Source organism: Aythya marila (assembly GCF_965140915.1).
Source record: "Aythya marila genome assembly, chromosome: Z".
NCBI classification, from domain to species: domain Eukaryota; kingdom Metazoa; phylum Chordata; class Aves; order Anseriformes; family Anatidae; genus Aythya; species Aythya marila.
In genome coordinates, this window is record NC_139080.1 from 11,857,410 (window position 1) to 11,874,028 (window position 16,619).

Sequence of the window (16,619 nt, forward strand, 5' to 3'; positions counted from 1 at the left end):
ATAGTCAGGGGGAGAGAATGTCAGAAACTGATGCCATTCAACAGGCTAAGGGATGCAGGTTAATGCCCTAGTATTGAAAATACTACCCAAATGCAACCCTGGTCAGTAATTAAGAGGTATGCAAGACTAGAAAGAAATCCATAACTTGGAGGAAAGTGGGGAGGAACTGTCAGAGCTCTGTCTTGCAAGGCCCTCTGTGTCCAGCCTTTTGAAAGCACTTTATTTCAAAACTTTGTTTCATTCTGGTACCAATGTATTTAGCAGAGCAAATCATCTGAATGCTAAGCCTTCCCGGGGCATTACATTGCTGGCTTCAGGAAGTTATTCCTTTGTTATGTGCCATACAAATGATGCATAAAACTTCCTGATTACTCCCATTCCCCATTAGCGCTGCTGCTGGCTGGTACTTCCACAGGGTCACCGCATCTGGAAAGCAGAGGGACGAGTGGGGCACTGGCAACAAATGGCACAAAGCCGTGTCCGTGCAGGAACTTCCATCAAACAAATCATCTTGGAGGCTACGGAGAAACAAGCCACCTGTTAAACCTTCCCCTAATCCCCTCCCAGGATCCATTTCTCCCTCGAAACCTGCCCTCACTTCGGTCTATCTAAAGCCGGAGCGGAGGATAGGAAAGCCCCGGTTCCTCTCTCCACCTCCTGCCTCCTTTTCCTCGGGGGTCTCGCAGGGATCGCGGCTGGGGGGCGAGGCACGGGCGGCTCCCGGCGGCTGCCGGTGCTGCGGAGCCCCCTGCGGGCGGGCGGCGGCCGGAGCCGCTCCGGGACCCTTCGCTGCCCTCCCCGGGGCTGGGGGCAGCCGCACGGCCCCGTGCACCTGCAAGACGAGGACAGACACCCCCGGGGGTGGAAAGGGGATCGGCAGGACGCCCAGCTCCAGATATTTTGGGGCTCCGCGGTTTGCCCGTCGCCATCCCGCAGGCGGATCTTTTGGGGACGGAGGAGGGCGCCGCGGGACGTCTGCGAAAGAGAGGGGACCGGGGGGCTTCTTCACGACCTGAAACACCGTGCAGACTTTTTTTTTTTTTTGGGGGGGGGGGGGTGTAGGAGGGTGTTGGTGAGCATCCTCCCGTCTCGGGGGCGCGCATCCCTCTCCCATCCCGCCCGCTTTTCCCAGGCGAGGACTCCAAGCGGGACGCGTAAAGCCGGGGCGGGAGGAGACGGGGGACGAGGGGTTGGGTTTTTTGTGTTTGTTTTTTTTTTGGGGGGGGGGGGGAGGTGGGAGCCGCTCTCAGCACCCGGGAGAGCTCCGGCGCTGCCGCTGCGCATGCCCCGGCCCCGCGGGGCGGATATAACAGCGGCGGCCGCCCCCGGCCCGCCCTGCACAGCCCCTGCTGCCCGCTCGGTGCTGCTCCCGGGGACGAGGAGCGCTGCCGCGGAGCCGTCCCTCTGCCTTCTCTTCCCTCTTTTCTCCCCTCCGTCCCTCCCCTAGCATGGGATGGGAGAGCCCTGTGAGCGCGGCCCCTGCTCGGCAGCCGCCGGCATGAAGGAGGGAGCGGATGGGGAGCCCTGGGACGCGGCGCTGGGCTGGTTGGAGGGAGCCCCGATGGGCAACAGGAGCAACGCGTCGGCTTTCCTGCAGCTCCTCAAGAACATCAACCTGGAGAGAGCCGATGGGATGCAGGGGGACAGCTCCGACGTGCTGCGGATCGTCATCTCCCTGGTGTACTCGGTGGTGTGTGCCCTGGGGCTGGTGGGCAACCTGCTGGTGCTCTACCTGATGAAGAGCAAGCAAGGCTGGAGGAAGTCCTCCATCAACCTCTTCGTGACCAGCCTGGCGGTGACTGACTTCCAGTTTGTGCTGACCTTACCCTTCTGGGCCGTGGAGAACGCGCTGGACTTCAACTGGCTCTTCGGCAAGGCAATGTGTAAGATCGTCTCCTACGTGACGGCCATGAACATGTATGCCAGCGTCTTCTTCCTCACTGCCATGAGTGTGGCTCGGTACCGCTCCGTGGCTTCAGCCTTGAAGAACCAGCGGCGAGGTGACCCGCTGGGTGGCTGCTGCTCTGCCAAGTGGCTTTGCGCGCTCATTTGGTTGTCGGCCATCCTGGCTTCTCTGCCCCAAGCCATTTTTTCCACCACTGCCACTGTCTTCGATGATGTGCTCTGCCTTGTCAAGTTCCCCGAGGGTCGAGGCAGCAATGCCCAGTTCTGGCTGGGTCTGTACCAAATCCAGAAGGTGCTGCTGGGCTTTGTGCTGCCGCTGGCCATCATCAGCCTCTGCTACTTGCTCCTGGTGCGCTTCATCAGCGACAAGCACGTTGGCAGCACCTGCAGTGGCCCCAGCACCAAGCGCCGCTCCAAAGTGACTAAGTCGGTGTCCATCGTGGTGCTCTCTTTCTTCTTGTGCTGGCTCCCCAACCAAGCGCTGACAACGTGGGGCATCCTCATCAAGCTCAACGTGGTGCGCTTCAGCGCTGAGTACTTTCTCTCCCAGGTGTACCTCTTCCCCATCAGCGTGTGCCTGGCGCACTCCAACAGCTGCCTCAACCCCATCCTCTACTGCCTCATGCGCAGGGAGTTTCGCAAGGCACTCAAGAGCCTCCTCTGGAGGATCACCTCGCCTTCTCTCACCACCATGCGCCCTTTCACCGACACCACCAAGCCCGAGCAGGAGGAGCAGGCCCTGCACACCTTGGTGCCCGTACACCCCATCACAGCTTCCTCTGCGGCTGCAGCGGTGCAGCCGGAGCTGGCTTACTACCCGCCCGGGGTGGTGGTGTACAGCAGCCGCTGCGACGTGCTGCCTGCTGCCTCCACAGAGCAACGCTGCTGAGATGGCTGGGGAGGGGTCCGGGGGTGGGATGGGGCCTGGGGATCTGTGCAGGATGTGGCCCTGGGACAATGAATGCCTGGTAGGAACGAGGGGAGGAGGGATGGGTGGATAAACCCTTCTGGGGTTGTCTGCTCTTGGAGGCTTGTTGGTGGAAATGGTCTTGCCAAGTGTGTTCCACTCCTCCTCCCCCCCCCCCCAGCTTGGAGAACAGGAGTAGGAGAAGGTGCCTGTGGTGCACTGGGGATCAGAGTGTCTCTAGGAGATGCTTTTTAGTGCTTGCACCTGTCCTAGCTCCTGTTGGAGCCACAGCTGGGGGCACACACAGCAGGATACTGGGTGTGCAGGGCTGGCTGGGGTGAAGCAAGGCTGGGGAGCCCCGGCTGTGCTCCCACAGCCCAGCAGCGCAGCCAGCAAGGGGCCAGCATCTCTCCTGCCCCTCTGTGCTTCTGTGGCAGAGGGGTGGGGGAGTGGAGGTGCTTTCTTGCTGCTGTGTGGCATCACACATAATGCCAGCCTGGCACTGGTTGCCCCTCACCAGGCTCCGGTTAGGGCACAGGCATCAGGCAGCCATGTGGGTACAAGGCTTCTGCTTGTTCAGGCTTGGATCCTTTCCCTTCTCTTAAGCACCCAGGAAAGAAGGGACAAGGAGCATTGTGCTCCCCTACAGATCCTTGCAGCATCTGCTTTTTCAGCTCCCTCATCCCCTCTGCTACCACTGGGATACAGAGCAACCCGAACAGCCAAGGAGAAACCCCAGGGCAGGACTTGCAGCTTCATGGTGAGCTTTGCCTGGGTTCGGAGGGGAGGGAGTGACACCCCCATTCCCTCTGACATTGTGTTCTCCAGCCTCACAGCTGGGGGGAACCCACAGCCCCAAACTTTGTGGCAAGGCAGGTGTCCCTCCAGGGGCACAGAGGCTGCAGGCTCTGCCCTTGCACATCAGACTGTTTGGTAACTCGCTCCAGGAGACCAGCATGACTGTAAATAAAGAGGAAAAAACAGATTGTAGCTACTTCAAACTGTTTGCTCCAGGATCCTTCTTGGTTCAGCTAAAGCCAAGCACAAAGGTTTGTGTTCTGCTAAAGTGTTCATTAAGGGTCTGCATTGATGCTTGTCAGTGTTTTGATTAATTCAAGTTCAAATCCTCTGGTGTGAGGAGCCCTAGAGGCTGCAGTTTGGAGCTCTCACCCCGGAGAAGGGCAGGGAGAGTGCCTGTCCCATCCGGTGTTACAGAGAAACAGCCGGGAAATAATTCAAGATCGGTCTGAAGTGAACTTTTAAGGGCATGAAAAAGTGTAATTTCAAGCTGTGAAACTTTTTATGGTAAGGCTATAGGTTTCCTTTTCCTTTATAAAATATTTTTAATATGAGGAAAATGATTTTAAATGGGAAGGTCAAAGCATTTCCTTTAGAAGATGGAAAAATGCAACAGTTCTGGCTTTGTTGTCAAAACAAGCTTATTAATACCCAAAACTGCAACTGGGATGAATATATCGATACAATATTCAAAAGCCCTCTCTATTTCCACCTCCCTCCCCTGCAGCTTGACTCTGCTAAGGAAAAAGAAGCACTTCTGCAGAGGGTTGTTTGTCACCTCTAAGCACAGATACAGAACAAACTTGCTATTTCTGTCCAGAGAAAATTGCAGTGCCATTAGTGGCAATTATGCTTTGCAGACTCCTTTAGGTTTACTGTACATGCCAATAACTCCTGTTGTAAAATTCCAGTTTGATCTGGAAGCAGCTGGTTCTGCTACTTGTAACAAGAAGCTGTTCCTTTTTCCAAGTCAGCAGAGACTTCTACTACAGCCTTGGGTGCTTCCTAACTGGGAAGATACTGAGATCTGCAAGGTGCCTGGAGAAGAACAGCAGAAGTGAGCTGGCAGCTGATGGACTTCTTTGGAAAGATGCAAAGACTCTGGGGGAGGGGGGGAAAAATCAGATATATCCACAGAAGAAATTGAGCATTTAAGTACTGTACAACTGTCCCTCTAAGTTCCTAAATGCTGAGTTGGCTGCCAGTTGAAGTGTGTAGGTACTCAAAGTTTTTCAGTAAAATTTTTTGTGCCTAGAAGTCTGCTCCTGAGCATGCCTAAATCTGCTTATGTCTGTAGCACCTCTCTGCGTTTCATGGGGATCCTGCAGCCAGGACTGGCTGCTGTTTGTACCCTAAGGGGTACTCTGGCACAGGACACCCTGTGCCAGGCCACACCACGTTAGGAGGGGCTGCAAACTTGACTCACTCTCCCTGTCCCTCTGCGTCTATCTCTAAATATGCTTCTCCTGTCCTGCCTTCAAATGCATGTGCAGATTGTACTCTTTCCTCTTCCCTTTTGAAGTATTGCTTCAGTGGGCAGAACTCTTGCCCACAGTCTGGGAGATGCTCCTTTCCACCTTCCATATCCCTGGGGAATCTCTGGGCTTCTCTGTGGATGTGCTTGAATCCTCTGGCTTGAAACAGTTTCCAGATGCATCAGGTGCTCACTGTTGCGGGTTCAGAAAGTGAACTGAATGCTACTTTGCAGCATAACTGCAGCATAACAATTCAGGCATGAGCCCTAGAGAAGAATCAAGATTTCTTCTTTGTATGAATAAATACAGAAGAGAAATTGGATCCAGGTCTGGCTCCCAGGTTTTACCTCCCAGAGGAAAATGATTAACCTGGCTGTATAATCACAAGCTTATTCTTGCTCCCAGGTTCTGGTTCAATTAATGTTTCAGTATGCCATGCGTGATGAGATGGCTTTCACAGCCTGTGAGCTTTCTGTCTGTATAAATCTACCAGCCTAATGTGTCAAAGGATTTGTAAGAAATGCATTTGGGTGTTAACGTGTTCTGGGAGAAAGCCCTAATACCTGTGCTAGCAGGTGAAGAAAAACACGCTGTTGTGTGAGAAAAAGTGTGCCGTGAACATCTAACTCCAGGGCTCAGACAGACCTGAGCATATCACCATGGAACAGGAAAAAGCACCTAAATTAAGAAGAGAGGATGGATCTTGAAGCCAGATACTTTTCTTGTTTGCTATCGAGCAGCAGAGCTTCTTGTGTGGCTTGCTGTGATTGTAATTCCTATTCTCAAATGCTTTAATGCTCTCGTGCATTACGTAGAAAACTATCCAGGTATCTGAAACACAGCTTTGAATTTCAGTAGATAGTGAATTGTCTAAAAGACTTCCTCTGTGGTGCTCAGCATGACAAAACCCATGTGCTTTTGTGGATGTCGATGTACACATTATTTTGTGGCAGAAAAACAACCCATAGTTCAGAACAACTCAGATAGTCATGATGCCTCAGATATCTGATCACGAAAGACATAAAAACCTTATGTGTGGCAAATCGCCCGAATAAGAAAATATCCTAGTAGTGCAGGGAGGGACTGGACTCTCTCTTAAGCCACTGATCCACCAGGTCTAGGTCACAGATGTGGTGTTTGAAAGAGGTGCAACTCATCCACAATTGGTCAAAAGTTGGTTTATGTCTGACCTGCAGCTCAGGCTGTGTAGCCGGTCAGTGTGTGTCCAGTGTGGCCCAAGAGCACTGCTCTGGCTGTGCACAGAGAGAAATTTTACTTCATGTGTGCTGTGAGTCCCAACTACCCATGCATGAAATCTGGGCTCTGCGTTGCATGGGCAGCGGCACCAGCCTGGGCACTGGGAGCACTGGGAGCACTGGCTGTGCACACAGCATCAGGCATGGGGCCGGAGCAGAGGGTCTTTCCAGCTCCAGTTTTGAGATTATGTGTTCGCAGCAACAACAGGGTATGGTGGGTTTTCCTAAGTAACCTGTAAGTTACAACACTCTTCAGAAGCTCCTGTTTCCTCCAAATGTTGGTGTGTTCGTTTGTAACAATCACCTTTTCGTGGACTGAAATAAACACAGCTGAAGGATACAAAGCGATACTCACAGAGTTCTCTAAGAGATTGTATTTTTCTTTCTGGGTCTCGTCCTGCTGGAGATTGCTCTTCGGGTGCTGCTCGAAGTGCGCATTGCTGAGGAGCGATAGGAACCCGAAGGTGCAGACTGACATCTAGTGACAGTCTGAGAGAACCTGCGAAGCCCAGATACTCACGAGGCACCGACACTGTCTGCTCCCGGACTTTTAAATATCTACCCCTCTCAAGTAACTAACCAAGCTCTTGATATGTTAACAACCTCCTATCGCATTTCCAGGCTTCCCTTTGAAATGCCTCTTCGGTAGAAAAAAATACTCCACTTTCTGTGTGAATCATTCTGGCGCTCATTTCAGCAGTGAAGCAATGCAATCCTATTCATCCCTTTTCGGTACCATCCGCCTTACAAGCTGGATATTCAGTCGGGTGCCTGCACAGAAAGCTGATGTAACAGATATCTCTCAGCTGAGCAGGCATCGGCAGGGTGCAGCGCAACTCGAGGGCATTAGTGTGGGAGCCTGGCCTGTAGTTTTTAGTGAGGGTTATTTTTCTCTTGCTTCAAAAGAGAATTCTGATTAAGCCGTCCAGAGGGGGCTATTGGAAATACATTTTTGTCATGATTGCTCAGTTATAAGAGCTCCCTCCAGGTGCACTTTCAGCAGCAGTGATCGAAACAGAGTCTGCAAGAGAAGGCTGGGCAGTGAGTTAACAGACTTGTTCTCCAGTTGCAGGGAATAGTTTTCCTTAAAGTGCTTTCAAATCCATGTGGACTTGCACATATGGGCAGGTTTCTCAGCCTATGTTTGTCCGTAGCCTCAGAATCATTCCCTAAACCTTATGTGTAAGATACAGACTCACAGGATACCAGAATAAATAGGCGGAAAAACAAACAAGCAAACAAAAACCAACACCCCAAACCCAACAAAACAGCTGGAGACAGAAAACATTTATTTCATCAAGCAAGATTTTTGAAACCCTGACCTACCTCCTTATGGCATGCTAAAAGAAAGTTAAGGTGAGTCGCTTTAGACTAACCAGTTTGGGGAAAGAAAAAAAAAAAAAAAAAGTAAAGGTAGCTCGTTTTCTTGGGCTAGTGAGTTAATATTCCGTGCTGTTCCTTGCTTAGGCCACCTGAATGAGGGCAGTCATTGCAGAATGACCAAATTAAGTATTCAGCACTGACTTGTAGTGTCAATGTTCATTGAAACTTTCCACTTTGATTCAGAAGTCACATTTAGCCTCCTGCTGGATAAAACTGAAATCTTGTAGGAAAAAAAGAAAAAATATATATTCCTGCTGTTTTTGTGGAAAAGTCTCTGATCAGCTTAGATGAGAAATATGAAAATCAAATTCCTTTCTATTTTTCTTTTCAGGCCAAATCCTAAAGCTCAGATAATAAATTTGTTATCAATTTATAGCTACTAACAGTTAGTCCTGGGTCAAAATGATGGGGAAATCACATCTGACCAACTTGATAATCCCCTATGATGAAACAACTAGCTTGGTGGATAGGGGTGTTGTTTATCTCAACTTAAATAAGGGTTTTGATGCTTTCCCATGACATTCCCACAGACGAACTGTTAACGTTGGTCAGATAAGTGGAAGGTGAGCTGGACTGAAACTGGCTGAACTGCTGGTTTTAGGGGGTTGTGACCAGAAACACAAAGTCCACCTGGAGTCTGGTGACCAGCAGGGTACCTGATGTCAATACTGAAATCAATTCTGATAAATATCTTCACTAATGATCTGAACTGTGGGACAGAATGTTTCCTATCCTGTTTACAGATGATAAAAAGGTGTGGGTGTTTGTGGGGGTGGTTCCACCATTCAGAGGAACTTCAGCAGGCTGGAGAAGTGGACTGACAGGAACCTCAAGCAAGGGAAATGCAATGTCTTACACCTGGGGACAGATATATCTATGATATGGGACACCAGTACAGGCAGGGGGAAGACTGACTGAGAAGCAAGGACCTATGGATCCTGGTGGGTGGACAAATGGAGTATGAGCCAGCAAGTTGCTTTGGTAGCAAAAAAGACCAAGAGCATTCTAGGCTGCATGAGGCAGGGCACCAACAGCAGGTCAAGGGAGAAGATGTTTCCCCTTTGCTCAGCACTGGTGAGGCCACATCTGAAGTGCTGGGTCCAGGTCTGGGCTCCCAGTGCAAGAGATACAGGGACTCACTGGAGGGATGCCAGTGAAGGACCATCAAGGTGATGAAGGGCTTGGACCATCTGACATGCAAGGAGAGGCTAAGAGATCTGGGGTTGCCTGGAGAATTTTAATGTGTGCAAATTCCTGCCGGGGTGGAGGATTAGGTCAAAGAAGACAGAACTAGACATTTCTCAGTGGTCTCCATGGAACAGACAAGAGGAAACAGGCAAAAGCTGAAATTCAGTAAATTTCATTTAAACACAGAAAGAGCTTATTTTGTGGTGTGGCCAAGCACCAGGACAGGTGCCCAGAAGCTGTGGAGTCTCTGTCTTTGGACATGTTCAGAACTGGACCAGACACAGTCCTGACCAACCTGCTTTAGCTGACTCTGCACTCAGCAGTGTCATTGGACCAAGTGATCTCCAGAGGCAACCCCAACTATTCTGTGATTCTGTCTGATTCTACAATGGCAAATGAATTGCTGTGAATGCATCTTTGTTCTGATACAATGGAATCAATGTATGTCTGTATTGCTTGATGTTTATTCTGTAAAACCTCTAAAAAATTCAGTTAATGTCCTCAAATCACCTCCTGTTACATATTTAAAATCTTCACCTATTCTATATCTATGGTAATAAACACTTAAACTTCAAAGCTGTTTTTATTGTTCTTTTTATTTCTACTGAAAGAGCTCTGAGGGTTCAAAGGAAATACAACTTACATTTTGTTTCATTAAAAGGCATTTCCTACTGAGCTCCAGATCAAATCCATTGACGCAGCTATATGGGCAGAGAGCTACCTATGAGCTCCTGAACCAAAGATAGCAGGGATTCTGCAGCTCTCAGGACATACTAACAATATTAAATAATAGCTGAACCTGTACCATCAATCCTAAATAATGAAAAGATGAATCTACTCTGCATTTCAGATTTGGGGTTACATTTTCAGAGATGTGGACTGACGCCCTGGTTTCAGCTGAGATAGTTAATTTTCTTTATAGTGGCTAGTATGCTGCCATGATTTAGGTTTAGGATAAGACTAATGCTGATAACACACTGATGTTCTGGTTGTTGAAGAGTAGTGCTTTCACTAAGACAAGGATGTTTCAGACTCTGGTGTTACCCTGCCAGCAAGGAGGCTGGGGGTGCACCAGGAGCTGGGAGGGGACAGAGCCAGGACAGCTGGCCCCAGCTGGACAAAGGGATGTCCTGTACCAGGTGGCATCATGCTGAACAGTAAAATCTGGGGAGGTGGGGGGTGGCCAGGGGTGCATGGCTGTGAGAAACCCTCCATAGCCAATAACTTAGGCTCAGGCGAGGATCTCAGTGAAATAGTAATTTATTTGCGATTGCAATGGCGGGCGCCCCACAAGCAGGAGAGAGCGCATCTAGTAGTTCCAAAACACAGTTTATATACCTTTTGATGGCAGGACCCTCCCCTGTTTCCCCACTGAGTGGGTAATCCAGGTTCACAATCTATCTGATGCTTCACAAACAATGCATGGCCTTCAGTCGCCGGCCTGTTAAATTTCAAATTTCTTTTGACATTTTTACTGCTTGAAGTGGTAATGTTTCTTCACTTATCTGACTTGACTTGACACCATGATTTTCACCTAATTGTCCTAAGGAGTCTGATTGTCTGCATTTTACAAGGTTGCCTGCTAAACTTTCTTATCACTGTAAACATATCTCAGGACCACATTCCCTCCTTCTAAACAATGTAACTCTGCAAAAACAACATTTCTATTCCCACAATGGCCACCGCTTGGGGATAGGCTGGGCATCAGTCAGCAGGTGCTGAGCAGTTGTACATCACTTGTTTTGTTGGTTATGGTTATTATCCCTTCCTATTCTGTCCTTTAAACTGTCTTTATCTCAACCTACAAATTTCACCTTTTGTCCCAAATTTCTCCCCCATCCCACTGGGGGGCAGTGAGTGAACGGCTGTGCGGTGCTGTGCTGCCTGCCGGGTTAACAACAGCTCCTTTGGTGCCCAACGTGGGGCACGAAGGTCTGGGATAGTGACAGATCTGACCAGAGCATGTTAAAACAAATTGGTTGTAGGCATGATATTAGTTTAATAGCTTCTGGTCACAATGTTGATTTATTCATTCACCGTGTTACTTTATTTATCTCAGGGTTGTTAGTCTTAATTCCTTTTTTGCTGTTTATCAGCTCTGAGGTCTGGCTTAATGGCTTTGCCAGTCTGTACAGCACACATTTTTGTTACACCCACCGTGAACTTATGCTGGTATTTGTACTCCGTATTGCCATCATCCTTACACTGCAGGAACCTTCTCATGACAACTGTTAATAAGCACGCTGTTTATCTTTTCTCCTCCAAGCAAGTTACAATAGTTCATGAGATTTTTGAATGGGATGTTTAAACTAGCATGACCCTGCTGCTATGTCTCCTATGTGTGTTTCCAGATTTGTCTAAGCTCAAACTACTGCTTAAGAATTCCACCCAGAGACGTGCCCTGAAGCAGAGTGGTTATGGTGGCAGGGTGTATCTGAGGATGTGGGCAGGTATCTACTGTGGTTGTCACCTCTGATGGGTTTGGAGTTCATCCCTGAACTTAACCCTAAAACCTGATAGCATGTTTTAAAAAGGTATGCCCCTGTCCTAGCAATGCCAGAGACTTACAGCTCACTGCACTGTGTTGGGGTCTGCACCTATCAAAGTGCACTATTCAGTGGTACTCAGCACCCTCAAGAGGAAGAAAATGCCTCTGGATCTGATCCAGCTGGATCTGAACCTTAGTACCAACTTGTGCTGGTATCAACCACCCCTACAGTCAAAAAGAAACACTGGATGTGGAAAATTATCTTATCTAGTAAGGAAAAAAACTTCCTCCAAGAAGGGAAAGGAGAAAGAAGTGGGACTGGGAGGAAGAGGCAGAAGTGATGGACAAGGCAGAACCCACCTCATCCCTGTCACTGACTGACCTGTGACAAATATTTCAGTCATCATCCAGGTGGGCACGTTGTCACCTGGCTGTTCCCATGCTGGGATAATGGGGCCAGTATCCTGGAATTAGCTGGGGAGGAAGGCAAGTAGCTGGAATCCTTCTCTAGGAAGGGGGTATTGACAAAACGATGGGAAAAGGGGCAAGCCTTCAGCCTCTGGCGGTGACTTCTGTGAGATATAGAGGAAAGGTACCCCTTCAGGGAAGATGCTGCATGTCACCCAGGCAAGTGGACTACCATGGAGGGGGGTATCCAGTACCTGAGGAAATTAGCTGTGCTGGAGGTGATTTATGATGACCTGGACACGACCAGTTATCCAAAGATCCAGGTGAAGTCAAGTGCACATAACTTGTGGCGGAGCCGAGGACTCTCAGCCACAGCAGGTGCTGCCCTGCCAGCAAGGGGCTGGGGTTGCACCAGGAGCTGAGAAGGGACAGAGCCAGGACAGCTGGCCTAGGATGGCCAAAGGGGTGTCCCACACTGTGTGGTGCTGTGCTGAACAATAAAACTGGGGGGAGTGGGCTGGGGGCTGCTGCTGCTCAGGAACTGGCTGGGCATTTCTTGGTGAGCAGTTGTGCTGTACATCACTTGTTTTGTGTGTGTGTGTATATATATATATATATAATTATAAAAATTGTTCTTTTTATTTTCCATTCCTTTTCTGTTCTATTAAACCACGTTTATCTCAACCCATGAGTTTTCCCTTTTATTTCCAAATCTCTCTCCATCCCATGGTGGGAGAGGGGAGGAGTGAACAAATGTCTGTGTAGTGCTGAGCTGCCTGCTGGGTTTAACCACAACAACTGAAATATTGGATTTTGAGTACACTTGATATAGTGTAATTGCAAATTAAACACTACAAAAGGAATTTATAGGCATGCTATTCAGAAAAGAAAAACACTTTCTGATAAGATACCATCTCTCTCTCCCTCTCTCAGAGATAACCATAGTTTTAACAACTGTTTTGTTGCCAAATTTTACAGTGTTATGTCAATCTAACAATATTTGGGATATGTTTCTTAAAGGCTTGGCAAATGGGATGTTAGAATTTCAGCACTTAGTTAAGAAAAAATTACTTCAGCCCTTAAAGTCTCTGGAATCTGAGAACTTGAAAATTTATTGCAAAACTATTTTTTTCACTGTCGTGGTTCCGCTCGAGTGGGCAGCCGAGCTCCACCACAGCCGCTCTCTCACTCCCCCTCCTCAAAGAGGAATGGGGAGAAAATATGTGAAAAGGGGCTCAAGGGTTGAGATAAGGACGAGAAAATCACGCAATAATTATTGTAACGGGCAAAACAGACTCGGCATAAGGAGATAGTAAGATTTATTGCCTATTACTAACAAGCGAGAGAAGTGAGAAAACAAAAGAAAAAGCAAACCAAAAGCACCTTCCCCCCCATCCACCCTCTTCCACCTCCTCCCCCCGAGCGGTGCAGGGGAACGGGGGAATGGGGGTTATGGTCAGTCTACAGCACTTCTTCTCTGCTGCTCCTTCTTGGTCACTCTCGTCCCCTGTGCTGTGGGGTCCCACCCACGGGATGCAGTCCTTGATGAACTGATCCGGCGTGGGCTTCCCACAGGCAGCAGCTCTTCCAGAACTGCTCCAGATATGGGTCTGTACCACGGGGTCCATCCCTCAGGAGAAAACTGCTCCAACCTGGCTCCCCTACAGGCAGCAGCTCCTGCCAGGTCACCTGCTCCTGCGTGGGCTCCTCTCCACGGGCTACAGGTCCGGCCCGGAATCTGCTCCGGCAGGGGTCTTCCACAGGCGGCAGCCTCTGTCAGTGCAGGGCCACCTGCTCCACCGTGGTCTCCTCCACGGGCTGCAGCGTGGAACCCTGCTCCACCGTGGTACTCCATGGGCTGCAGGGGGACATCCTGCTTCACCATGGGCCTCACCACAGGCCGCAGGTGGCCTCCAATCACCAGGTGTCTGTATGGATGTGTCTTCATCAGTGTTATGCAGTGTTACAGCTCGTAGCAAGCAAACGTTCGTTTGTTCCAGACACATGAGGGAGAAATGAGCTGCAGCAGGGCATCTCTGTAAGGAAACTTCAGAGTAAGACAAAATTGAGAGGGGCAGGCTTTGGGTTAGAAAGCAATAGGGAAAGGCAGGTCCCATGCCCTAGGGAAGTGCTATAATGCCATTGAACACCGGGGGGCAAACAAGCACACTGCCTTTGGGAAGGAAAGAAGTGCTGGGCTCTTAGGAAGGCACCAGACCCATTCCCTTTTCCTTGGAGCATTCTTGATCTCCGGTAATTTTCTCCCAGCCTACTGCACCCTCCATAGTGGAGAGCACGAAATTTTGTTTTCCAGCTACTGCAAGTAGTTACTTAAAGCAACACGAGGCAGTATTCTCTGGTTTGATGGACCTGCATGATATGAAGCCGTTACTTTTAATACACAGGTAAAATAGTAATACAAGGAGAGGTAAGTTCATTTTCAAGCAGAAATACTTCAGGTGATACAACAAATTAATACAACATGAGTAAACCAAACAAGCATGTATGAAATCGAATACAGCATAGAAGGCAACAGAATTAAGAAACCTTTTTCAGAGTTTAGTTTTGCACAACTGGTCCCAAACATTTGCTGTTTAAATAAACAAAGTAGAGCAGCTAGGGAATGAGAAATGAATGCTGGAGACTTAAATGGAAAAGTTCTGTTTTGTAGGTAATTTTTGTACAGCTTTATCATGTCAAAAATAATGTGAAAACATTTTACTGCAGATACTTCCACCCTTTTCCTTCATGAAGCAACTCCGTTACAGTCCAAAAATATCAAATGTCAGCATCAACACGTCTCCTATTTACATCACTATCTCCCTGTATTTTGGCACATTGCAGGGACTGGTGATTTGCAGGCACCAATGCTAAAACTGAGTTGTACCAAGGCAAAGGCTTTTGTGATTCATCCTGAGATATCTAATTTATTTTGAAGAAAAGTGTCTCCCACAAACCACCTTGTTTGCTTGTTTGGAAGTCAAAGAAATCTTTTGAAATCGCTGAGAAAGAATGAAAATTGTGCGCGTGTGGGAGCATCTGTGACATTACTAATACTGCAAGTACTCTAAACAAGAGAATCAAAGCTTCTTAAAACATTTTACTTACATGACAGGCCAGTTTATTAAATGGAAGGAAATGACAGGCACTTGTCAGAGAAAGAAAAAGGAAAGCATCAGGAAGATAAGGCAGCAGGTTTGTTTCCTGCCTCCTTTCATTCTGCCATGATTAGCTCTGTTAAAGTGGGAGAGCTGGAAGGCTGGTTATTGCAAAATATCTGCGTCTTCATCTAGACATATCATTTGCCGAGACACAACATAGATATTTATTTGATTTTATGTATACGGAAGCAAAATTAGATGAGAAAGATCAGACCCAGGGTCCTTCTAACTTTCAAACTCACATAATTGCAATAGAAGCTGATATTAAATATAGAAACTGATCATACTGATAACTCAAATTAAGTCCTGAACTAATGTAGAAAGACAGAAAAGGTGGAACTTCTTAAATTAGTAGCACTAATGTGGTTCTTCAGTGCCTGTAACATAACTCAGTAACTGAAAAAAATACTTTTTTTTCTCTCTTGTCATGAATCAACATTTTTGACTGTTTCCGGAGACACCTGAAATATATATATTTTTTGCTTCAGAATAAGCACAACCATACTTCTGTTTTAAAGAGTTTTCCAAATTGTACTTATTTTTTTGCTTGCTTGTGACAAAGACACATTGAGTTGGACATTACTTTTAAGCATTAGAAGCAAATATAGGATGTTTTTATGGGAAGATTGTCAAAGAAAAGCTGAATCTATTCTGTTGTGTGCTCTGTAGCACACAACTCATCTGAAAAAAGGAAAGATAATGAGAAAGATGATGTGAGTGCCTGAAACATTTTTCTCTGAACAGACTTGTAAATTAAAGCTTTGATGTTTAAGATAGTCACATCTCCCTTCTCTTTTCAGGTTCACAATTCTTACGTTGCTACAGACCTACCGTCACTCCGTGGGCCTGAATCAATGCCAGCTTTCCCTTTGTGTGAGAGAGCAGAGATAGCACTGACTGTTCAAATTTTAATGTTCTGATGGTATTAAACCTCAGAGAAAATGTTACCAAAAAAAAAAAAAAAGAAGTAAATGTTGCAAATTTCCTTTCCCATCCTCACACTGGAATTAGAGCTTTACGTAGTTAACCCATTCTCAGCTCCTGAAGCACAGGTCTACATGGTGCTTTGAGTCTTCTCATCCTACAAAAGTAAATCACCTCCCCCTTTCCTTATTTTTATGGCTCCACAGAAGTCTTGCTCTTCCCTTAAAAATTCCTCCTCCTGCAAGATGCTGCATCAATGCAAGTTAATGATGGCAATAAGTGAACTGATCCTTCATTTTCTGGCCTTCTCCTCTTTGTCCTGGGTGAGGCCCTTGTGCTCCAGCCATCCCAGCACCTACAAAGTGTTTCAAGCACAGTCCAGGGTGTTAATTCTTACAAGCTCTTCTCTTTCTTGAGTATAACAGAAGGATTAATGAAGAGACACAAAATGGAAGAAACCATAACACTTGTATTTTTCACAAGGCAGGATGAAGGAGCTGTGGAGAAAGGTACAGTCTGCCAGGAACTGAGCCCCATTTGGGGCCTCCAGAGGTGACAGACACAAAAAGGCAGCTGAGGCTTTCACAGGCTTGGTATAATTAATGGGTTTATATAAGGTAAATTTTTATTTATTTTTTTTCCCATGAGAATAAATGACTTGCCACACTCTTAAAAACAAAGCTGAAGCTGGTGTACCTGTGCAGGGGCTTCTCATGCTCAAATCCA

The 16,619-nt window shown here is 47.7% G+C and overlaps 1 protein-coding gene across 1 annotated transcript; it reads left to right on the forward strand.

Moving 5' to 3' along the window:
- Nucleotides 1-1,374: 1,374 nt before the first annotated feature.
- RXFP3 (relaxin family peptide receptor 3) lies at nt 1,375-2,794 on the forward strand (the record flags this gene model as incomplete). Its single annotated transcript, XM_082784315.1, has 1 exon — nt 1,375-2,794. Exon 1 carries the CDS (start codon nt 1,454-1,456, stop codon nt 2,792-2,794), a length of 1,341 nt encoding a protein of 446 aa, XP_082640441.1. The 5' UTR covers nt 1,375-1,453.
- Nucleotides 2,795-16,619: the final 13,825 nt, after the last annotated feature.